This window comes from Mya arenaria, chromosome 14, assembly GCF_026914265.1.
Source record: "Mya arenaria isolate MELC-2E11 chromosome 14, ASM2691426v1".
Lineage (NCBI taxonomy): Eukaryota > Metazoa > Mollusca > Bivalvia > Myida > Myidae > Mya > Mya arenaria.
This window is the reverse complement of record NC_069135.1, coordinates 35,112,183-35,137,706: the sequence shown is the minus strand read 5'-3', so window position 1 is coordinate 35,137,706 and position 25,524 is coordinate 35,112,183. Positions and strand designations below refer to the sequence as shown.

Sequence of the window (25,524 nt, the reverse complement as noted above, 5' to 3'; positions counted from 1 at the left end):
CCATATTCAATCCATACAGTACATGTACAGAGATTGACCAAGCAAGATTTAGCTGCATGCTGTGAGAGAGAATCCATCATGGCTGGATCAGTCCCAAGGCACTACTTTATAACAGACAGCTCAGTTATTGATTAGAATGGACCAAATTTCCACCACCTCTGTAGAAATCAGCCATCTGATGACAACAGTGTCATCGTAAAGAGAGATAGCTGCCACTATTTCAATTAATTATATTGAAAAGTGAACTTTGTATTTTTTTCCCAGCGAAACAGACACATTAAAGAAACAAGAGTTGGAACATGTCAGAGCATATTTTTTAATGCCACCTCTGAAAATATCAGTTAATGAAATCTCTGAAAATGTCAGAACTCAATTACCGGGGTATAACTGCCATCTTTTATATTCACATTCAATACGAACAATGCTTAAAGTAACCACAATATAATAACAAAAGAAACCACATTGCTCATATTTGTTTTTACATATTGAATGACAGATATTGAAATTCAGGGTTCATTTTGCGAGACTGGCAAAAAAAAAATCAATGAGATTCCAGGGACCTATATTCAATGTTCAAGGACTTTATGTGTACCTATGTGTACCTATATTCGATGGTCAAGGACTTCATGTAACCTATATTCAATGTTCAAGGACTTTGAGGACCTATATTCAATGTTCATGTACTTCAAGTAACCTATATTCGATGTCCAAGGACTTCAAGTAACCTATATTCAATGTTCAAGGACTTCAATGACATATATTTGATGTTCAAGGACTTCAATGACCTATATTTGATGTTCAAGAACTCTCTTTAATAACAAACTATGAAAATAACACATATTTTCTATAAGACTTAATTAATACCAAACTATGGAAGTAAGACATATCTGACATAGTAACTCTTCAAACATTTAATTGTGCTTTAAGGTTTTCAATGTATCGTCTTATTCCTCTGAAAGATTATTTAACCACAGCTCTTTTTTATTCCATCCTCCTCCTATAACAGTTTGAATGAAATTGTAAACATGCCTAAGAATAACTGATGATATTGGTAGGCAGATTGCATGGAATTTCAGGGCAGAATCGCCCATGGAACTGATGGCAATAACTTTTATACAATGTTTACACAAAGGTTTGTGTTTATTTTCGTGATCAACCAGAAAAGGATTATTAAAGCAGTGCCACTTTTTGTTGAAAACACAAGAAATTACAGCAAAATGAAATTGGAATTGGAAATAGACTGAACCAGCGCTCATGTTAATTGGTACCACTCAGGAGTCTTAAACCTTGAGTGTCTTGAGTGACACCAAAGCTATAACAATACCTATATTATATTTTTTTAACAATGACGAGTCAGTGATTTTTTTTCGTGAAATTTACCGCCGAATAACGGCTGTTTCCCCTAGCCGAAAATCGTCCAATTTTCCCAAAAAATAGTCATATTTTCCCAAAAAAAGGTAATCAATTCCCCCCAGAAATGAATAAAAAATACAAATATGAATTGTGCTTTTTGTTTTTATTTCGTAAAACAATGCATTTTAAACACGATGCGAACGCGCAACAATAGCAGGAACCGGTTCGATCCGGGATAAGGCCCGTGAAATACACCGTTTCTGATCATCATCACCGAGACGCAAGTAATTCATCTAATGACACTGATCAATTTGTTTACAATTTATGACGTTTTGACTTCAAATTTCCGGCAAATAATAACATATAATAAGTGATAGCATTACCTTATAGCAAAATGTAACATTCAACTTAAAAGTTTAATCATAAATATGTCACATAATAGCAAATACTATGTTAAAAGACTCAACAAAAATGTTTTTTGTTACTTATGTATGATTTCAGTGTAACTTTGTTTATTGTGTTTTTTTAAGATATTGCATTTAATTAACATATCACAAAACCAGAAAGCTGAAATTGCAATTTGTTTGGTGAGAAAGTGATAATGCTTCATATGGATCATTTGGCACAAAAATAATGTTTTACATGTTTTGATGATAGTAACTGTCATTAAAGAGAGTTGAAACAGTTTTAACAGGTGTCTTTGTTACTGCATGGTTATTTTAAATGACCATTTTAATGTTCATTGTATTTTCCCAATTTTGGGAATTAACGCGCTTATTTTCCCAATTGTAAAGCCACAGCTGGTTTTGAAAATTTAAATAAAAACTGCGAGTAAATAAAACAACATATTTGTTTTTGTTTTCAAAGTAACACTGGTTTGGCTATTGAATACACTCATTAAAATGACACTTTAGTTTGGTTTTTAAATTAAACTTTGTGTTGCTATTCTTGAAGCCATAAAAACCATACAAAACCCCACATTAACAGCCTGAAATCTTTTTTGCTTTCTATAAACATGAGCAATAAATCAAACAAAAGTATATATAGTTCAATAATACAGTCTCGGAAGTACCATACAAAATAATCTTAATGGAAGGACATCATACAGAAATGCATGGAAGCTGGTCAATAAGTAAACGGCTGTCAGTGACCAGGAGTAAATATGGTCATTAATGAGGAAGGCGGGAACAACAGGGAAATCAATAACCAGCAACTTACTTCAGGCCCAAATAAGTGCAAATAAATACTGAAGCTGTCACCAACAAATAGCTTAACATTCTTCTAGATTACATGATCTTCGTAAAAGCATAATTGAAAGTGTGTTATTTAAGGAGGTATTTTGCTAAACATGTATTTTTTTGCGTTGTTTTTTTATACACTCTATCAGAATGTCTTAGGTCAAAAATACTGTTTCTGTTTCATAAAAGCAAAGGAAACAAGAGCTGTCACAGTATGTGACGAATGCCCCCAAATGTGACATTGACCTACGAACAAGGTCAGTACATGAAAAGTTGATCTTGCCTTTACGTGTCAAATACATATGGCAAGTTATTTTAAATTGCCTCTGAACATAAAAAAATACCACCCATACTTGACAACCTACACTGTTATGTCCTTATATTCAGAATTCCCTTGTGAATAAACACTTGGTGTATCTTTCACCTTAGAGGTAGGGACATGGGTCTTGCACACGACACGTCGTCTTGGTATGTGGAACACATGTAGCAAGTGATTTTAAAATCTGTCCATACAAGGGAAAGTTACAGCCCAGACACGACAACCTATACTCTATGTCCTTATATGCAGCACTCCATTGTGAATAAACACTAAGTGTGACCTTGACCTTTGAGGCAGGGACACGGGTCTTGCACGCGACACATCGTCTTGGTATGTGGAACACATGTGGCAAGTTATTTTAAAATCTGTCCATACAAGGGAAAGTTACAGCCCGGACACGACAACCTATACTCTATGTCCTTATATGCAGCACTCCATTGTGAATAAACACTATGTGTGACCTTGACCTTTGAGGCAGGGACACGGGTCTTGCACACGACACGTCGCCTTGGTATGTGGAACACATGTGGCAAGTTATTTTAAAATCTGTCCATACAAGAGAAAGTTACAGCCTGGACACGACAACCTATACTCTATGTCCTTATATGCAGCACTCCATTGTGAATAACCACTAAGTGTGACCTTGACCTTTGAGGTAGGGACACGGGTCTTGCACGCGACACGTCGTCTTGGTATGTGGAACAAATGTGGCAAGTTATTTTAAAATCTTTCCATATAAGAGAAAGTTACAGCCCGGACACGACAACCTATACTCTATGTCCTTATATGCAGCACTCCATTGTGAATAAACACTAAGTGTGACCTTGACCTTTGAGGTAGGGACACGGGTTTTGCACGCCACACGTTGCCTTGGTATGTGGAACACGTTTGGCAAGTTATTTTAAAATCTGTCCATACAAGGGAAAGTTACAGCCCGGACACGACAACCTATACTCTATGTCCTTATATGCAGCACTCCAATGTCAATAAACACTAAGTGTGACCTTGACCTTTGAGGTAGGGACACGGGTTTTGCACGCGACACGTTGTCTTGGTATGTGGAACACATTTGGCAAGTTATTTTAAAATCTGTCCATACAAGGGAAAGTTACAGCCCGGACACGACAACCTATACTCTATGTCCTTATATGCAGCACTCCATTGTGAATAAACACTAAGTGTGACCTTGACCTTTGAGGTAGGGACACATGTCTTGAAGGCGACACGTCTTCTTGGTATGTGGAACACATGTGGCAAGTTATTTTAAAATCTGTCTATACAAGAGAAAGTTACAGCCCGGACACGACAACCTATACTCTATGTCCTTATATGCAGCACTCCATTGTGAATAAACACTAAGTGTGACCTTGACCTTTGAGGTAGGGACAAGGGTCTTGCACGCGACACGTCGTCTTGGTATGTGGAACACATGTGGCAAGTTATTTTAAAATCTGTCCATACAAGGGAAAGTTACAGAGCCGGACGGACGGACAGACGGTGCGATTTTAATATGCCCACCTTCGGGGGCATAAAAAATAAACATCACCTTGCTGTCAAATTTACTCGGACCTTTTAAAATAGAATTGTTATCATGTACAGTTTCTTTTTTCCACCAGCATATATATATATATATATTTTTAAAAGACTTCACCCAGAATTTGTACTCGTATATTATTATACCATAGGAGGTTTTCCGGAATATCTCAGACTTATCAATCTTTGAGAGTGTAGCTTTAAAATGATGCAAGTACTAATGGTATTATTTTATCTTCCACCTTTCCTTAAGATACATACACTACTAGAGGGACTCGGAGTCTCATTCCTTTAATGCATCTTTCATTTGTCAAATGTCTTTCCTCACAGACAATGCATTCATTTTCCGGACTTAAAATAGAAACACGACCATTCTTTTTCTTCCGTTTACATCCTTTGGGTTTCTTTTTTTCCATTTCCTTATTCAGCCGCACAGCAGCTGTAGAAGACTTTAGAAAGGATAACTAGATTACAGGACCCAAAACAGCTAGGTAATATCTCAGACAGGATCGATACACATAGACTTTAAAGAAATTTACATGTCTGATTCTAGAAGACGTCATAGCCATAAACATACTTTCACGAAGCCTTGATTATTACATTCATGAATATTCTTTGCAAAATTTAGTTTTCTTGAAATAAATGAAGTTCAATGCTTGACATCTGTCAAAACAAAAGAAAATGGTTATTACAACTTTTATAGGACAAAGGAATAATTGTAACTTCCAAACATTGCATAATTATGAAGAAAACAGCTAATCATATCATGTTTCTTGCTAAAATATTTCATTTTTATAAAAAAAATATAGAACCAAAAAAATTTAACCATACTATGAGATAGTGAACCCCATCCATTACATACAAGAGGTTTCACTGTTAATGGAAAGTGATAACCTACAAACGTATAACAAGGGACATGAGCTCATAAAGTCACCCTTTGGGCGAGAGACTATACTTTACAGCGAGCAGATGTTGATGGGTTGGGAAATCTATAATGGAAAATTAATGGCAATTTTACATTTCTTTACAATATGAATTAAACACTGTTGTCACCACACTTTATAGCAATTAATAAATTTTAGAAATACATAACACACTTAAAACAATTCATAGAATAATGTATATTACAGACTACACGACTCTTTTAAAGAGATGACAGTCCCTGAGGGATATATATTACACATATTTCCAGTGGGGTGCTGAAGAGATGTGGCAAGTTATAATGATGTCTGGATGGGCAATTAATTTCACATCTTAATTCTTCCTTAACGTGTAAAATACCATTTCAATGGACTCAATCTGGACAAACCCAGAGAAGGTTATGATTTTTTATGCAGCCCTCCATAGATGCTGACCTAAAAGCTATTGCCAATCTTTTAGTATACAAAAAAATATTGTCCTCGGTCAGATTTGGCCCAGCACTCTGCAGATGTTCTAATAGCTATTGCCAATCAAAGCATACAAAAAAATATTTCCTCGGTCAGATTTGGCCCAGCACTCTGCAGATGCTTTAATAGCTATTGGCAATCAAAAGGTGAAAATCCAAGGTGAGAAGGAGATTCTGCACAACAGAGCCTTCCAGGTGGATAAAGCTGAGCACCAGCTGAAGTGCCAATGACTGAAATTAGCACATTAGCCCGCAAGACATATGCAATGGTAAAATGCCTGCTTTCCAAATCCGGAATTTATTACAGCTGGGTTTGTTGAACAAAATCCAATAAAGCACTAGTGTAGGCAGTCATGGAAATTAAAGCAACTGTGCACCAGATGATCAATTTGCAAGAAAAAAATCAAAAAAATCGAAAACTGTCATAAACTTGGTATTAACATGTACAATGCATTGAAACTTACTGACTGAAGTACCACAAAGTTTACAATTTATTTAAGTTTAGCAGTTATTTCATATTTTTCCATTAAAAAAGATTACTGGGTATGTCTACCTAGTAGAATTCATTGCTTATGCATGATTGGCTAGTCGGTGTTACGTGATATTACCGAGTTAGGTGTTTAGCTTAATTATGCCACCGGAGTATAGTAAGCCGTCTTAGCTCAGTGGATACGACGCTGGACTGCAATTTTGGTGACACAGGTACGAACTCGGTCTCCGACATAATTATTTTTTACATTTTGGTACTTTTTTTTACAATTATGATATCAAAGCTAAAATAATTGTCCGGAGATTCGTTACAGAAAAAAAAACTTTTTTGGTGCCAATCTGGTGTACAGTCCCTTTTAAGACTTTTGGATAAACAAGCCCAAAAACTTATACTATTGCTTGGCATCAAATTTTTGAACAAGTCCTGCTATATAAAATTGCATAAGAATAAGGATATGGACTGGCAAGTTGTTCAACCTTAACAATAATTTCCATGACGGAAGTGCACTGTTAACATTTGTACTTTTCATAATGTAATATATTTCCTACCATACTTGTAAATGACCAGAAAATGAACTATACAACTTTTCCGTTGCCACCTTCAGCAGAAACTGTGGAAACAATCACCATTTTACAGTCAACTGTCATTGAAAAACATCTGACCAATAACTATTGATCTTCTTATGTAACAAGGTTGCACCTGGCTTCTGAATAATTGCAAATGATTGTGCAATGTACAATAGATATATCTGACTTGTGCAATTACGGCAAATCAATAGGATTCTTATTACTGTGCTGCTAAAGTACCGATTCTATGTGCAAACTGTTACAATGAGAAATGAAATTGCCGACTTTTGGAAATCAGAAAAGAACTGAATAGAAGTAATTGACCATGTGACTTTCACAATTATTGACAAAGAAGACATAGAAATATGGTGAAATTCATAAGGATCTTTCTATTTTAATGGTCAAAATGAGAAATCAATAATATGCAAAAATGCAATTCAAGGTAAAATATATTAACAGTTCCGCTCAACTAGTACTATAAAGGTTTTCACATTAACAAGTATTTAAGGCAGTTTTAGGAGTGTTTCAATTAACAGAACTGAGAGGTCAAATTGGATGCCTCTAAGTTTAACTTAAGTGTTACGCTGTGATGCCTTCAGCAATGAGATTGCCAGCAAGATTAAAATTTAATAATTTAGAAGGGCTCAAACAACCAACAATTCATTTAGCATATTAAGTGATACTAATATTTTTTATCAATATAATAAACATGAAATTTAAGTGATGAACGTTTAACTACTTCCTTCAAATAATGCATTTATGGAAAATATTAATTACTGATTACATGATTGTAACTGTGTAATTTAATAGCTGAAACCCACAAATATTAAATGACTGGTGAGTCCTTAAAGATTTACGGAGATCAACGATTGTCTCCTAAGGTGGAAATACTGCACCTTTCTTTCAAATTTGACACAGTATCCTTCATAAGAACCATTGTTTTTGATATTTATTCATCCTTTTCAGTAAATTAAAACAATTGCTTTAATTGTGGTACTGCTTATTTCGGAGTAAGAGTGCATCTTTAACAAATTTCTATAAAAAATCATTAATTGGTTTTATTATGACAAATTAGTAGTTATTTAGACACTTAGGCATGCACACTGGCTAAAAAAAAAGGCATTCGAATGCCATTTCTCACTGAACATTAAGTTAGTACTTAAAACATTTATTTTTGGCACAGCCCGGCCAACTTAACATTTAAAAGCCAAAAAGAATAAAAAAACACTTTTAACTTGGTTAGGGATAATTAAACCAATTTAAACAAAAAAATCTCCAGCTTTACCTTGAAAAGTCAATTTTATCAATTTTCCTGATTCAAATTCTTACCAAAATAAGGCCCGATATGAGGGATGACGTCCCCGTTAGTGCCACATAGAACTTGGGCGTCAGCGTGTTCAGGAACATGGTTGCTGAAAAGAGAAAATCCAGTCTTTATTTTATGTTTATACAAATGAACAACTAACATGAAACAGAGAAGTAAAAGTTCGTGTTTATTTTGGGTATTCTGAACAATTATGTCAGCAGTCCGGTGCTGACTTCAATGTTTCAAAGACCAAAACTAAAACCTTGGTGTTAAGCGCCAAATGCCTCTATACAGCCAGCACGCAAATGCAAACTTCTAAATAACCCACCTTATAAAACCAAATAATGTAAGCTTGGAAGTTGATTTCGTCAGAAGCTTTCTTTATGATTTATAACGAATCCTAATGTTGGTCCCATTGGCTGAGGCATGCGCGTAACACTTTATATACCCTTCTAAAAAAGTGTGTTAAATGCAGATTTTATCTGCATTAAAGGCAACAGTATTTGCACCATATCTTTATGCGTATTTTTCTGACAGAGTGAATCAAAAACTGGAAATTGGCATTTATTCTGAACTAAAATTATTCTTATTTCGGACTAGATGCGCATTAATGCACTTAAGCGCATTTTTTCAACCTTACAAGCACATTTTCTATGTTAAAAGAGCATTTATGCATTAAAGCAAATTTTTATGCGTAAAAAGATTATTTTTTCTGAATTTTAAGCACATTTTTTTTCTGAATTTTAAGCACATTTTTTTCTGAATTTTAAGCACATTTTTTTCTGAAATTTATGCACATTTTGGTTAAAATCATATATTTTTGAGGAAGTATATTGTATGCAATATAATGGTCATTATTATGTGAAAGGTCATGAACATCATAAACACTGTAATTCAAACATTTGTCACAATGTAATTTAATTGGGGTGCAATTCCGTCATAAATCATACTTTGTATGGAGATTGTATATGTGTGGCCATTGTTTTTCGGCTGTTTTGTTCGTGTAATTATTTATTACTTTCAGCCCTTCATAGCACAAAATAAATAAATATCCAATTTTGTTGTGGACTAAAATTGTCGCACAGAAGATAATTATTCATTGTGCATCAAATACCAGTGGAACGCATTGTCAGATTGCAATATAAGGCACAATTACAATTATTTATTCATGAATTATGGATGATTCAAATTGTTATATTGGTCAGACATTCTTTGATACAAATTGTTAAGCTAAATTATCTTTACAATATAGAAGCATGTTTCCAAACTCACCTGAAACAAAACATAATTTTTAATTTTAAAAAAACAAGAGATGTTTGTCAAACATTATGCCCCCTGAGCGCCAAGTTGCCAGAAATATTTGGACAATTGAATGAAATATGCATGGACTGAAATGACAGCTGATTTGTCATTGGATGCATATGAGGCAGGTCATCTACTGGTCATACCTAATCTTCATGTCAAGTTTGATGACCATAGGTCCGGGAATTGTTGAGTTATGACTCGGACAAGCTTTGGTCTTCCAACAGACCGACCGACATGTGCAAAGCAATTATATAACCCCTCTGCTTCGAAGGGGGGCATAATTAAACTAGATGTTCACTGAAAACTGATACTTCAACTCATGCATTTAGTGACATATAAACTTCTACTGTCTACTATATAAGAAAATAAAATATGGACAATCAGAAAACCTTTTTTCAGCTTACAGTCACACTGACCTTGACCTTTGACCCACTGACCTCAAAATCAATAGGGTTCATCTGCTGGTCATGACCAATAAGCCTACCTAGTATGAGGTCCCTGGGTCAAAGCGTTCTCAAGTTATTGATCGGAAACCGTTTTTCATGTTAAGGTCACACTGACCTTGACCTTTGACCCACTGACCTCAAAATCAATAGGGTTCATCTGCTGGTCATGACCAATACACCTACCAAGTATGAGGTTCCTGGGTCAAAGCGTTCTCAAGTTATTGATCGGAAACCGTTTTTCATGTAAAGGTCACACTGACCTTGACCTTTGACCCACTGACCTCAAAATCAATAGGGTTCATCTGCTGGTGATGACCAATACACATACCAAGTATGAGGTCCCTCGGTCAAAGCGTTCTCAAGTTATTGATCGGAAACCATTTGGTATTCCGACCGACCGACCGACAGACAGACAGACCGACCGACCGACCGACCGACCGACCGACATGTGCAAAACAATATACCCCACTTTTTTCAAAAGGGGGCATAATAAAAAATAATTTCTTTTGTGCGTGTTAAACATACTACAGAAACTATTTACTGTCAAAGGTTACATGTAACTTACAAAGAAACAAATTCAACATTTTGGTACTTCTGATGCTTTATCAATCGATGAAGACTTCCGAAGAATTTCACAATAATTCCAAATATCTTGTGAAATAAAATGTGTTCTTCCAACCACAGAAAGTTCACACAGCCATTCTGTAACTGCACATTCCCTAAATTTCTCCAGCACTTCAGTAGAATAACCACATCCAAAAAGATCCACAGCAATGTATACAAGGAGTGAGGAAACTGGAATAACTGTACACAATATGGGAACAGATTTCTAAGCACACTACATAAAGTGTACACTTAAGTATCTTCAGATGCGAACACGTGGACTGCTGTTTCCTCTGAAGAAATGTCTTTCCTAAGCTTAAGGTCTGCAAGTGAGAGAAAATTCCATTATTGATGAAATAGTGGTCTTCTAGGATCCTACCCCTCTTTGTTTGGGATTTCTAGCGTCTGCTCTCAGAAGCATTATTGACGTATTGACTAACACTCATGACCATACAGGAAGGTAATACTGGCTAAGTTTAATGCTTGTGCCCCTCACAGGGAGGTAATACTGGCTTGATTCAATGCTTGTGACTCTACGGGCAGGTAATACTTGGCTTGTGACCATACAGGGAGGTAATACTGGCTTGATTCAATGCTTGTGACTCTACAGGCAGGTAATACTTGGCTTGTGACCATACAGGGGGGTAACACTGGCTTGATACAATGCTTGTGCCCCTACAGGGAGGTAACACTGACTTGATTCAAGGCTTGTGACCATACAAAGAGGTAACACTGGCTTGATACAATGCTTGTGTCCATACAGGGAGGTAACACTGGCTTGATTCAAGGCTTGTGACCATACAGGGAGGTAACACTGGCTTGATTCAATGCTTGTGACCATACAGGGAGGTAACACTGGCTTGATTCAATGCTTGTGACTCTACAGGCAGGTAATACTTGGCTTGTGACCATACAGGGAGGTAACACTGGCTTGATACAATGCTTGTGCCCCTACAGGGAGGTAACACTGGCTTGATTCAAGGCTTGTGACCATACAAAGAGGTAACACTGGCTTGATACAATGCTTGTGTCCATACAGGGAGGTAACACTGGCTTGATTCAAGGCTTGTGACCATACAAAGAGGTAATACTGGCTTGATACAATGCTTGTGTCCATACAGGGAGGTAACACTGGCTTGATTCAATGCTTGTGACCATACAGGGAGGTAACACTGGCTTGATTCAAGGCTTGTGACCATACAGGGAGGTAACACTGGCTTGATTCAAGGCTTGTGACCATACAGGGAGGTAACACTGGCTTGATTCAAGGCTTGTGACCATACAGGGAGGTAACACTGGCTTGATTCAATGCTTGTGAACATACAGGGAGGTAATACTGGCTTGATTCAAGGCTTGTGACCATACAGGGAGGTAACACTGGCTTGATTCAATGCTTGTGACCATACAGGGAGGTAATACTGGCTTGATTCAAGGCTTGTGACCATACAGGGAGGTAACACTGGCTTGATTCAAGGCTTGTGACCATACAGGGAGGTAACACTGGCTTGATTCAATGCTTGTGTCCATACAGGGAGGTAACACTGGCTTGATTCAATGCTTGGGTCATAAATCATTCTTTACTAAATATGGAAAATATGATAATGTTATGGTTGAAATGATTTTTAAACCAATTGGACGGCACAATATTTTAAAAAATATTAGACTTTTAAATTCTTATTGATAGCTGGTTTATGTGCCATACTTATTTGATAAATCGCTATATTGGCCATATATATATTAGCTATTCATAATGAATTCGAAATGAAACTTCTAATATAGTGTTGTAAACATGATGTAGGTATTTGGTATATTGCAATTCTTGCATATAGATAACACAATATTTTAATATGCAAAAATAGTTTTAAACAGACTAAATTCTATGAATGAATTACCAAAAAACGAGCGTTGCATATAGGTGGCAATTCCCTTTCATACGTTAACATCTATTTAAGCTTAACAACTTATACGAAATAATGAAAATGATATTGTAAGTCTTGCTTGAAAGTCTTTTGTAATCAGTCATTCACTGTTTTTAATTAATATTCAACATCTTAACATGACAACACCACATCAAAGTTGCTGTCAAGCATGAAAGAGAAGCCATTGGAAAATTTTCTTGAAAAGAACAACAAACTATGACAACTCAATGTAAACGCAGTGAAGAAAATTTCAATTTCATAACCTTATTTCAAAGACAACTTTGTTCAGCTTAATAAACAAAGAATAAAACATGTCAACAATAGACTAATGCCAACTATCACAATATACATACGCCCTTATTATAGGGTAACAAGTTTGGTGATAAGTGGTTGTATGTTTAGCAACATTTAGAGAGCGGACACTGTTTACACATTTTTTGCCAATGCAAGGGTATTAACTCTGGATTGACTTATGGTGGTGATTTTTCCAATTTCATTTTTATTTCAATGAAATAAATACATTCATTAAACTTAATGTAAAATGTTTGGTATGTAACATATCCTGTGTTTAACATGTATGAAACATGTTCTGTTCAGTAGGTAACATATTCATAAATAATATTTTCTGTATGTCACATTTTCTGTATGTCAGATGTTATGTATGTCACATGTTCTGTATGTAACATGTTCTGTATGTAACATGTTCTGTATGTAACATGTTCTGTATGTAACATGTTCTGTATGTAACCTGTTCATATACAACATGTTCTGTATGTTACATGTTCATATACAACATGTTCTGTATATATCATATTTATGTATAACATATTCTGTATGCAACATGTTCATATACAACATGTTCTGTGTGTAACATGTTCTGTATGTAACATGTTCTGTATGTAACATGTTCTGTATGTAACATGTTCTGTATGTTACATGTTCTGTATGTTACATGTTCTGTATGTTACATGTTCTGTACGTAACATGTTCTGTATGTTACATGTTCTGTACGTAACATGTTCTGTATATAACCTGTTCATATACAACATGTTCTGTATATATCATATTTATGTAAAACATATTCTGTATGCCACATGTTCATATTCAACATGTTCTGTATGTAACATGTTCTGTGAGGCAACATGTTCATATATAAAAAAGCTCTGCAGTAACTTGCATGTTTCCCACATTTGTTGCATCTATCAGTTTAACTTCTCAAATGTTTAAGTATCAGTATACATGGTCATTAAACTTTAATCACTTGGCTCATGCTGTGAAATTATGCACAGGTAAAGCATATAAATGTGTTTGATGAAGTAATTCTTGCTTCTTCTCAACAAGTTGATCAACAGATATACACTCAAGTATTCACAAATCCATATTCCGATGAACATTAAAAACCACTATTATGCATATCCAATACAGAAAACTGCAAAAACAGCACTATCCGTTAGGTAAACGAGAAACACATACAGGCAGTGGCCGAATAAAACATCAACAGGTAAAATACATCGATAAACATGATGGCGACTCTTAATATATTAATTACGACGCTGTCTGTTGTATTTTGCCACATCAGCTAATTAGGCCTAAAATAAATGTTTGTTTCCAGTAAATAAAAAAAATCACAACTGATAAAAACGTCAGATTTAGTGATCTCTAGCCCCCCCACCCCAACCCTCCAAAAAATGGTTTGGTTAGCCGGGTTACATTCTTTTCAAAAACAGGTAGGGCAGAAAACACAAACTTCTTTTTTTCTTTTTTTGTAACAACTGACTATAAAAAAGTAGGGTGCCTTATTCATACTAAGGTAGGGTTAGGTTACCTGAACCAAATTATTTATTTAGGCCTAGCCTGTTCTGACAATGATACAGGAAACAGACACATTTATTTTTTAGGCCTTACAATGTACAGTACGTGTGTGTGATGAATGCTTAATTACCAACGTAATCACCACAATCACTTGTAGGTATATGAACAGCGTATGTAACCATATAAGCTGTATCTCTTGCCTAGAAATAAAAAAAATATATGCATCTTCAAGAACATTTCTTCATCAAGACCTAACTTTTCTTGATATTATAAATGAAAAATGCACATAGAACGTATATTTACGATGCTAGTCAGATTGATTTATCGTGCCACAATGTATTAACATACTTGTTGTTACGATAGTAAAATCACACCAAGGTCGGTTGATCACCTGACATATGTCACGTACAAGCCATTTAATTAGCATATATTCTGACAATATTCCTAATTAGACAACAACCGACCATCTCATATGGCGATATTGATATTAAATCAAGTGATTTTTTTGTCCAATTTACTGCCTTCTAAAGGCTATTTCCCTTTGCGTTAAAAATGTTCATTTTTTCCGAAATATTTCATGATATTTTCCCAATTAATTAATTACAGATTCTGTGAAAGAATAAAACAGCAATGAATTTCTTAAAAAATAAACAAAATCTTGATAAGACTAGTTCTTTTACAGCATAATGTATGCATAAAAAAGTAAAAACATGTATATTTGCTATTATATTTGCTATTTCAGCAAGACTGTTTTCTTCCCATAGTCGAAAAAAAACATCCCATTTTGGAAGGAACAGATGGTGAAAATAATTCCCCAAAAAATCATCACTGGAATCATTGGAACCATTTTGATCTCTAGTAGCTATATGATATATCACATTTTGTTTTAAATATCTGTTTATTAATATTGATGAATTCTTAACAACATTGTCTGTCTTTATCAGGGGCAGCTCCAGTATTCAGAGGGGGCCTAACTTAGCGGCGTAACCTTTTGACTTGCACCCCCCCTTCTAATAAGTGGTTTAAAGCATTGGCAAGGGGGTTTGGAGGTACTGCCTAAAAAAAAATTATAACAATATCTAGTCCGAAATGGGACGTTTTGGGCATATTTTATTACTCTTTTTTTTCCTATATTGAAATTAAACACTAAAAACTTAGATCCGGTAGATGTTATTTACTACCTGGTTTCTTTGGTCCAACATTTGCAGAGCACTTTTAGAGTCTGTGGAATTCTTTTGACTTTTATCATGAACCAACTATCAAAATTGTTGAAATCTTTATTCAAGCCTGCAGAGCCTGGGAACAATTACTGCAGCACCATGTACTCTTTATGCCCACAGATATATCTTCTATTTTAACAGATCTTTTACGCCAAGGCCAGGTGCAATTCATCATCAACAAACATTTTAATTAGTATAAAAAATCACTTGGATTATCTTGCAAATCGAATACATTTACTGTGGTATTTTCCATTCACTTGTTTTAAACGATGCACTTACCAGTTTGCACAAAATAATATATTGATTCATGCACATTTAGCAAATACGGCATTCTGTTTAGGTATAAGACACAGCCCAATATCTTTATAACTCATCAAATGTTATCATGGAAAAGGAAAGCAAAATGTTGTATAGATTTCTTAACAGATGCAGATAAAAAATATTTCAAAATCCATCCATTGAGGAAAATTATGGAGCAGACACATAGGCTAAATGACATTTGATCCCAAAATGTGCCCTTGACCTTAAAGGCATGAGGCTAGGACTCTGCTTGTTGAACTTGTGTGGTACATTTATATATCTGTGCCATTGAGATATTCTGAACCCTCAATTAGTTGGAGAATTATTGTGCAGACATGAAAAATAGCCCTTGACCGGTAAGTGTGGCCTTGTCCTTGAAGGCATGAGGCTAGGACATATGCTCTGGGAGTTGAGTGTGTGTGGTATATATCTGTGTCACTTGAGATATTCTGAAACCCTCAATTAGTTGGGGAATTATTGTGCAGAGATGAAAAAGGTACATGTGGCCTTGACATTGACAGTATCTTGACACATCTTCCAAATGTGGTTAACAAAAGTGTAGTTTAGTGTGGCCTTGACATTGAAACTATCTTTACACATCAGCCAATGTTGTGAACAAAAGTGAAAGATATATCAAAATCAAATTAAGGAGTAATGGACTGGAAAACACAACCGAGATGGATAGTTGGATGAAATGACGGCAGGACGAACCAAGGTTCATCTTTAATAACGTCACGAGACTAAAACTCAAGATGGCATATTTTAGTTTTGTTGTAACTAGAAATGTGTCCATAGGACACGGATGCCCCCACTTCGATTTTTTGTCACAGAAAATAAGCCATAATGATTATTCAGGATAATCTGCACATATAGGATAAGTTGAGTTGAGTTGGGTTTTACGGCATCGCAAGACTGTATAGGTTATATGGCGCCATTCAGGCAGGAAAAAACTTGTTGGATCCACATCTCATTTACATCGAGATGATATTTTTTAAGTATTGTTGGGAAATAAAGGGCCCTAACTCCTAAATGATTAAAGCGATTTCCATGGCTATCGAACTTGATCAAGATATTATGGTCACAATCATGTATGTAAAGTTTGGTGAGGATTGGACACATACTTTTCAAGAATTAGATTGGAAACATATATTTTTGAAGTATTTTTGGCAAAAAAGGGCTGTAACTCCTAAATGACTAAAGCGATTTCCAAGACTATCGAACTTGATCAAGATATTATGGTCACAAACATGTGTTTAAAGTTTGGTGAGGATTGGACAAACAGTTTTCAAGAATTAGATCGGAAACAATCTTCGGGACGTATTTTTCAAGTCTTTTTTTGCAAATAAAGGGCCGTAACTCCTAAATGACAAAAGCGATTTCCATGGCTAAGGAACTTGATCAAGATATTATGGTCACAAACATGTGTTTAAAGTTTGGTGAGGATTGGACAAACGGTTTTCAAGAATTAGATCGGAAACAATCTTCGGGACGTACGTACGTACAGACAGACAGACGTACGTACGGACAAGGGCAACCCTATATGCCGCCACTTTGTGGGGGCATAAAAAGCTCTCACAGGAGAATATAAGTATCTATCATGTGTCTCCGGTACGGATCGAAAAATCTGACCCGAGGGCACGTGCGTAAGCCGGTAACGAGGCTTGCCAAGTTACCGGCCACGCAGCTTGCCCGAGGGTCGGAATTTTCGATCTGGACTGGAAACACATGATTGATATTTTTTCTTGCATATCTAAATTTATCAATTTGTGGAAAAAATGACGTTGAAAACGAACTTTTGTACAATTACACCAAAAAGCGTGTGCGGCGTTGTTTACTGACATCATAGAGCGCAGTAGTTTTGAAAAACTAAAAATAGCGTTTTTTACAATTATGTGTTTTCAATTTTAATTAAAAGTCTTGCAAACATAAATATTTGATTGCGCTTTATTGAAATGACATAATATATTTTTCATAAACCATACAATAAATGAAACAAGAGCCGTCGTAAGACAGTGCGCTCGACTTTGCCGCTTTGACTTAGAAGTGAATACAATAACAATGTTATATTACCAAGTTTGGTCTATTTATGTCAAACCTAACTAAAATTATTCAATACATAAGGTGACTTTAATGCTGCCCTCCCACCACCTGAAAAATGACGCAAGTCATTAAATAACTTGATTTCAAATTATGAAAATGTGGTAAAGAATATACAAATATGCCTTTCAAAAGAAATTAAAATAAAATTTAAAAAAAATAATAATAAAAAAAATTCAATGGCCAAATAGAATAGCCCTCCTTGTTTTCCTTTGGTAAAAAACTGGTTAAGAATGTAAAAATGTGCCTGTCAAAAGAAATTTAAAAAAAAAATTATTCAATGGACATAATTTACATTTAGGGTTTAAATGGAGTTATGTTTCTTGTTGTAAGATGGTCGTAAATAATTTTGAATTTTATTAAGTGCATTAAATGAAAGGTATAGAAGTTTTTTTTATTAAATTCCCAACTTGCCCTTAACTTTTACTTGTCTAAAACTTTAACCTAAGTCAATCAGGGGCCATAACTTGTATTAAGGATATGGAGTTATGTAACCTCATTGGGTGATGGTCCTGAACAATTGTGTGAAGTATTAAGTCAATTGAATGAAGGGTATAGAAGTTATTAATAAATATCCCAACCTGCCCTAAAACTTTAACCTGAGTTTCATAGTCAATCAGGGGCCATAATCTGTGTAAAGAATAATATGGAGTTATCTAACCTCATTATGTGATGGCTCTGAACAACTGTGTGAAGTATTAAGTCAATTGAATGGATGGTATTGGAGTTTTAAGTGAAAATCCCAACCTACCCTAAAACTTTAACCTATGTCAATCAGGGGCCATAACTTGTATTAAGGATAATATGGAGTAATGTAACCTCATTGTGTGATGGTCCTGAACAACTGTGTGAAGTATTAAATCAATTGAACAAAGGGTATAGAAGTTATTTATAAATATCCCAACCTGCCCTAAAACTTTAACCTGAGTTTCATAGTCATTCAGGGGCCATAGTCTGTGTAAAGAATAATATGGAGTTATCTAACCTCATCACGTGATGACCCTGAACAACTGTGTGAAGTATTTACTCAATTGAATGAAAGGTATTGGAGTTTTAAGTGAAAATCCCAACTTGACCTAAAACTTTAACCTGCCCGAAAACTTTAACCTAAGACAATCAGGGGCCATAACTTGTATTAAGGATAATATGGAGTTATGTAACCTCATTGTGTGATGGTCCTGAACAACTGTGTGAAGTATTAAGTTAATTAAACAAAGGGTATAGAAGTTATTTATAAATATCCCAACCTGCCCTAAAACTTTAACCTGAGTTTCATAGTCAATCAGGGGGCCATAATCTGTGTAAAGAATAATAAGGAGTTATCTAACCTCATCATGTGATGGCCCTGAACAACTGTGTGAAGTATTAACTCAATTGAATGAAAGGTACTGGACTTATAAGTGAAAATCCCAACTTGCCCTAAAACTTTAACCGGACCCGACGCCGACGCTGGGGCGAGTAGTATAGCCCACCTATTCTTCGAATAGTCGAGCTAATAAAAAGTGGCACATTATTGCGCATGACTCATCTTACATGGGGTATGTAAGATGGGTTTATCCAGCACTGGTCACATGACCGGTAACACACATGCGGTATGCAAGAAATAATGGTAAAAGTTGCTGTTACAGTAACTATGATCTACAACCACGTACAAATCTTTTATAAAAAAGTCTTATTAAAAATATTCTTTTTTAAAGATTAAAATTCTTATTTCTCGACCCTGCAACTATATGCTTTGCAGACTTCACAATGAGCACACAAAAATTATCTAACCCCAAAAAGATAAATAAGTTGAAACCTAAAACATTGTTTGACATATTATACCAAGTCACAGGGTAAAGGCATTCAGATTTACGGTATAACTGAATTAAGGGCTGCAAAATGAAAGGGAAACAACTAATAGAATGAGTCTTTTTAGACATCAACAGTATACCATTATTCAACTGCACAGGATAACAATAAATACAATAAAAGGACAAATGATAATAAAGCATGTTATGGTTACTATGGAGAAAGGTATCAGGGTGTAATTTAAAATTGTGACAATAAGACAGGGGAAGTTATTGATGTGTAAAGATTGTTCCTTTATAGGAAAAACACTTATTTCAAGCAACATCTTTTTACCAGTACAAAATGCCATTGACATAATTATCCGTATCTTTTCAATAATAAAAAGGTCGCCTTGGTGAGAAGCGAGTGTGCTAACAGGGCTTTTTCTGCCCATTTTGGGAAAAAGACCCTAGACATTTTGGGAATTTTTTTTTTTTTTTTTTTTTTGATTGGGATTTTTTTCTGAAGATTGGGAAAAATATCTTATATTTTGCTTTGGGAATGGGTCCGATAGTCGGACCCGTGGGTACTATAGAAAAAGCCCTGTAACCACTGCCTTATCCAGACAACCAACAGGACAAGGTTCTTGGAATGCTTTACAACCATCCCAGATGATTTAAATCCCTCATACAGCTACATGTATATGGTAAGTGACCAAGCATTCCATAAGCACATTTCTGTTTTAATACCTTGGGTCACTTAAATGGCAACCAAGCAACTAAATGAGGACATAAAACAGACGTTCGGGACTCAATCACTTTACTAAATGACATATGATATTCCTATCATATTTTTGTATATCATATACTAGAACATCAATCATGGGCTATTTCAACCAGAAATGGGTCTTTTTAATAACAAGGTAATAACATTTAGATTGATCCCATTATTTTTTTACCTATAGTTTAAATGAAATTATTAAAGTAATGGTACAATTCAATCTTCGAACTGCATTTGCTGATGAAATCAAATCATTTGATATTTTATCATTGACACCATTTATTAGATTATTTAATTATCTGTATAAAATATATTCATATAAAAAGGTTTGGCCATTATTAATGTGAGTAATATCAGTCATCAAAATTCAACTTTTTGATGAACAAGCCAGAATTCATATACTTTTGCTTGGCAATACATTTTTGAACAAGCTCTGCTGTATAAAACCCTTAATTTGAGCAAGCCCAAAGGCATTTCACCAGAGCAGGGCTTGCAGGCTTGTGCAAGTTTCGACCACTGTAATATAATCTGAAGGTCATACATGTATAGAATTTGCACTGTTCCAACATCCTTAGTAAGAGCATATACAAATTAGGAGTCTTAGGACTGCTCATCAAGAAGTTGGCTATTTCCTGGGATGTCTCATCTGGCCTCTAGGGTTCATATATATATACCAAATGTTGCTGATCAGATGATATGAAAAGAAAGAAACACAGGACATGGCATCAATATTGGTATCAATAAAAATACCATATCGTTCCGCTGGTAACAGTATCAGATTGGTTCTTCCTGAACCATATCCAACCCCACGGTTTCATAGTCTTGTTTAAAATCTTAAAACCTTATGCATCTAAACACTAATTTGTTATTTAATTGCAAAAAGAGCAGGTAGTCAAGGAGCTTAGACTATGTTGTCAGCTTGAAATATAAATTGTTATACACTTAATGTCATTATACATTCATTTGCATTCCAAACTCCAAAGTTGACAATGATTTTATTCAGAAAAAATATGTGGCAAAATCAACTGGTACTGGATGTTTCATCACTTTTCAGTTCGTCTACCTTATCTTATAGTACAAAATGGGTAGTTGTTTCATCAACCTATTTTTACAGTGTGTTAACCTTATCATTATAATAAGCAATAAATGCAACTACTATGTCCAATCATGTATTAGGTGAAAGCAAACACAAATTTAAAAAGAAAGTAGATTATTTTATTAGTTAGTTTACCTGGTGCAGGGTATTTTGACCAGATGAGTGTGTGAAGTTGTTAATTACTCAAAACATTAGTGTTTCTGCATATCATTATTTACCATACCTTAGTAACACATGACTGTGCATAAATTATCAATGTAAATAAATGAAGTTATCTTCAATGGTCTTTAAAACTATTTAATAAGTATATTGTATACATTACTTACACAAAAAAAATATTATTTCAGTCAAAATACTTTTATTTACTTATGTGACATATATGATTGTGCACAACTTTTTCGGATCACATTCAAATTATAAAACTCATAGGACAAAGTCAATAAATAATGAATGTGCATGAGTAAGTTTCTGAGTTGATATTTCTTTGTAACATTTTTATATAGCAATAATTTTGTATCATGCGAGGCCAAAGACGCAACAGATCCCTTCAGAGAAAACCCCAACCCTGAGGTGGTCTTATACAGGGTTTCCGCGAGGAATTTCATAAAGCATGTCGGGAGGGGAGTGTGCAGGAGCGGTATCCTGTTGGAATTCTTATACAGAATGATTTCTTTTTTCATATAAACATAGTAAAAAATCAAGTTGACATGACATGTTTTGATAGGTATTATAGGTATTATCTTTTCTTCGACCATGCTTCTCAGTTACAATTTAATAATTGGTAAACAAAAGGACAATTAACAAACGGACTCGGGATCAATAAACAAAATAAAACTACACATAATTTATGTTACCGAAATCAATTAACACTTATTGTTTACTTTGCAATCATAGGTGATTATAGGGATGAAGGTCACAATCACGACAGTGGTGTTTTTCACACATTCCCATTTTGATAACGAATAGAAGGAGTTTGGTTAATAGCACTGTCGATCCTCACCGACATGCCTTCATGCTGTCGTTGATCCTGAATGGCTGATACAAATGCCGTAATAGTCCCGACACGCCTTCTGGCTGTCAGTCAACCGTTGCAACCGTTGCAATCGAAGCAAAACTGTGTATTGTCAAAACTGATCATTGTTTTGATAAGGCTAGTCGCTGCACGGTCGGCATAATCTGTGTGTTGGTCATAAGCCTTGCCAGCGGAAGGCACGTCGGGCCCGACAAGCCATAAAGCCCTGGCGGAAACACTGTTATATAAAGGCCATAAACCTCCACACGGAGAACTAGATATATGCCATATTACCAATTACATCAACTGCTATAAACATATTTCCACCTACATCAGAACATTACACTATAAACACACTTCCGCCTACAGCGGAACGTTACAATATGTTACATATATGGCAAGATTATTTAATTTGTCATCGTCATGTAGCTTGTGGGTCCCAGTTCGGCAATGTTGCTGGTCATCCAAAGTAGTTGTGTGTGGTAAACTCATCCTCCATGTAGTGGGTCCCGGCATTTAGGAGTCGTCAATGGGATGAAGCATACTTCTTACATTGGATGCGGGTGAGTAGATCCTAGCTGATTAATTGTCTCAATTCATTGCAGAGGAGGGGGACCAAGATGTCTACAGTCTAAAGTTGGCTCTACCATTATTGATGTTGATGTGACAATGCCATCCCATGAGTGGTTGATGTCATTGTTTGTTTTGATTTGTTCTCACTGATCCGCTTGCTTTACTGGACGACCTGATAGACAGGACCGCCTACTTCTTCTTCTGTCAGCTTCAATAGTTAACGCAGTGACAATGTGCTCGAACAGCAGGTACGGCAGGGACATCACCCAGCCAAGGAACTCAACTTGTCCACTTTCTGGATGTAAGTAGTCAGATTTTGCTGTATAACCATATACAAGCCAATGTCTCATTATCTTTACCACATTAACGCCTACACACATGCTGTCATGTGCAGTCAAAAGGGTAAGAGGTGAAGAAACAGCAGTCTTCCCGAAATGTGCCGAGACAGGCAAATATTTTTACAATTTCAGGAAGACTGAAAAAGCTAATAGGTGTGACGAAATATCTTGGTAATACACTATAAACAACTAGTGTCTCAAACTGGAGAGGCAACTAAACATCCATAATGCATAAAAACCGATCAGATAGTATCTCTCACGAAAAAGGGCTGTTAGTCAAAGAAGCTTGGACTATGTTGTCAACTTGAAATACAAATTGGTATATACTTAATGTCATTTCCATTCCAAACACAAGTCAACAATGAAAGTGTCGTGACAAAGCTATGTGGCAACAGAATTGTGTGTGGGTGGGGAAGGAATGCAAGGAAATTGGGAAGTATTTTGCAAGGAAACGCTTACCGTATGACATGTTTTCACTTAATTTCAGAGGTCCGCGGAGTATGTAGACTACAAACACAACAAGCATAAACCAAACAGCCCACAGATATGTCCAAGACCATTGAATCCAGCCCTTGATTTGGCCGCAAAATCTTGACAGGAAACCGGCCATTACGGCGGTGCGGAATAATTTGATATTGTAAAATTTGCTCACAAATGTAATAGCCGCGGGAACATAAAAATATACAAAACGAGTAATCACTTTTCATAGCGGTTATTTCCCTTTTTTGAATATTATGGCCAGTGATTATATCGTTACCATATAGATAATATTTATGTTACATATTCATGTAATACAACTATAAATGGTCATTGTTTTAATAATAACATAAGTGTTGTTTACACGTTAGCTTTGTCAGTCATACGGTAATATAACTTCAAATATAATAATAAAATACACGGGTCTATTAACCGTGTAGATCCGTTTAATTAATATATGAACTTAGTAAATTTGTCAATATGTAAACATGAAAATTCAAAAACCCGACCAGCAGTTATGAGTTGCAGTATCAGTGAGTCAACAATAAAACTGAACTCTCACAGATTGACCGTTTTCTTTTTTGTCCTGGAATGAACCATTTTTGCGTAAATGTCTGGAAACCAGTGATATAAGACTGCTGACAAAAGATCAGATCGCAGTTTTCATACTTTCGTTCGAAAATTGATATTTTGTGGTTTTAAGCATAAATTTAAAAACAATGTGTCGATGTGTGTTCGGGGGTAGTTATCACTTATGTGACTATTGTTTTCTATAAATCAAAATAGTCGCAGGTGGACATCGTAAGAATGTAAAGATCAGTGATAGACTGTTATTGGGAGGTGATAAACTTTCCCGTCTCTGAACGAATTAATAGAACTCTTATGTACGGACTGATGTAAACAACCATTGAATCTTACAATTTAAATCTCTTAAAAGTGTCGCTTATGTTTAGAATGGGTCCAAATGTGTTGAAATTTGATAAATGCGGTGTGATAAATGCTGATTAAAGTCATCTACAATGGCCTACTAATGGCTATAGTTAAAAGCTGCACTCTCACAGATTGAACGTTTTGACATTTTTTTTGTCTTGAAACGAGCCGAAAATTCATGGAAACCAGTTATATAAGACTGCTGACAAAAATTTAGTTCGCAGATTTTTTATCATGATTTAAGTTCAAAAATTATGTTTTATGCATTTTCCCTAAACCGTTCATAAAACATTCATTTTCGAACGGAAGTATGAAAAACTACGATTTTGTCAGCAATCTTATATCATTGGTTTAAATATGTTTACGCAAACATTTGCTCTTTCAAAAACAAAAAATAAAATAAAATAAAGTTGTAAAAATGGTAGATCTGTGAGAGAGCAGCTTTAAAGACACAACCATTTATTTCAGCCATGGTAGAATCGTCAGGATAGCCTTTCGTATTGCACATGCCGGATAGAAAGGACAAGAACAACGAAGGCATCAATTCAACATACAGCCTCTCTATTTTTACTGCACCCATAATCAGTGGCGTAGCTACATATAGGCCTTATAGGCCTACATTTTTTTGAAAAATGACTAAAAACTATATATTCA

General features: G+C 35.3%; 1 protein-coding gene across 4 annotated transcripts in view; it reads right to left on the bottom strand.

Moving 5' to 3' along the window:
- Positions 1 to 24,101, bottom strand: part of LOC128217541 (suppressor of tumorigenicity 7 protein homolog) — a 50,349-nt gene extending 26,248 nt beyond the window's left edge. For 2 of the 4 annotated variants that reach the window (XM_052924739.1, XM_052924740.1), the window contains exons 1-2: positions 23,923 to 24,101; positions 8,216 to 8,298 (exon numbers count right to left, since the gene is read on the bottom strand). In XM_052924739.1, the coding sequence (XP_052780699.1) occupies positions 8,216 to 8,298; positions 23,923 to 24,073 (234 nt within the window). In that variant the 5' untranslated portion in view covers positions 24,074 to 24,101. Of the gene's footprint in view, positions 1 to 8,215; positions 8,299 to 10,508; positions 10,996 to 13,938; positions 13,972 to 23,922 lie in introns of those variants that run through there. The other 2 variants (XM_052924741.1, XM_052924743.1) reach the window with 2 other exon arrangements.
- Between the last annotated feature and the right edge of the window lie 1,423 nt (positions 24,102 to 25,524).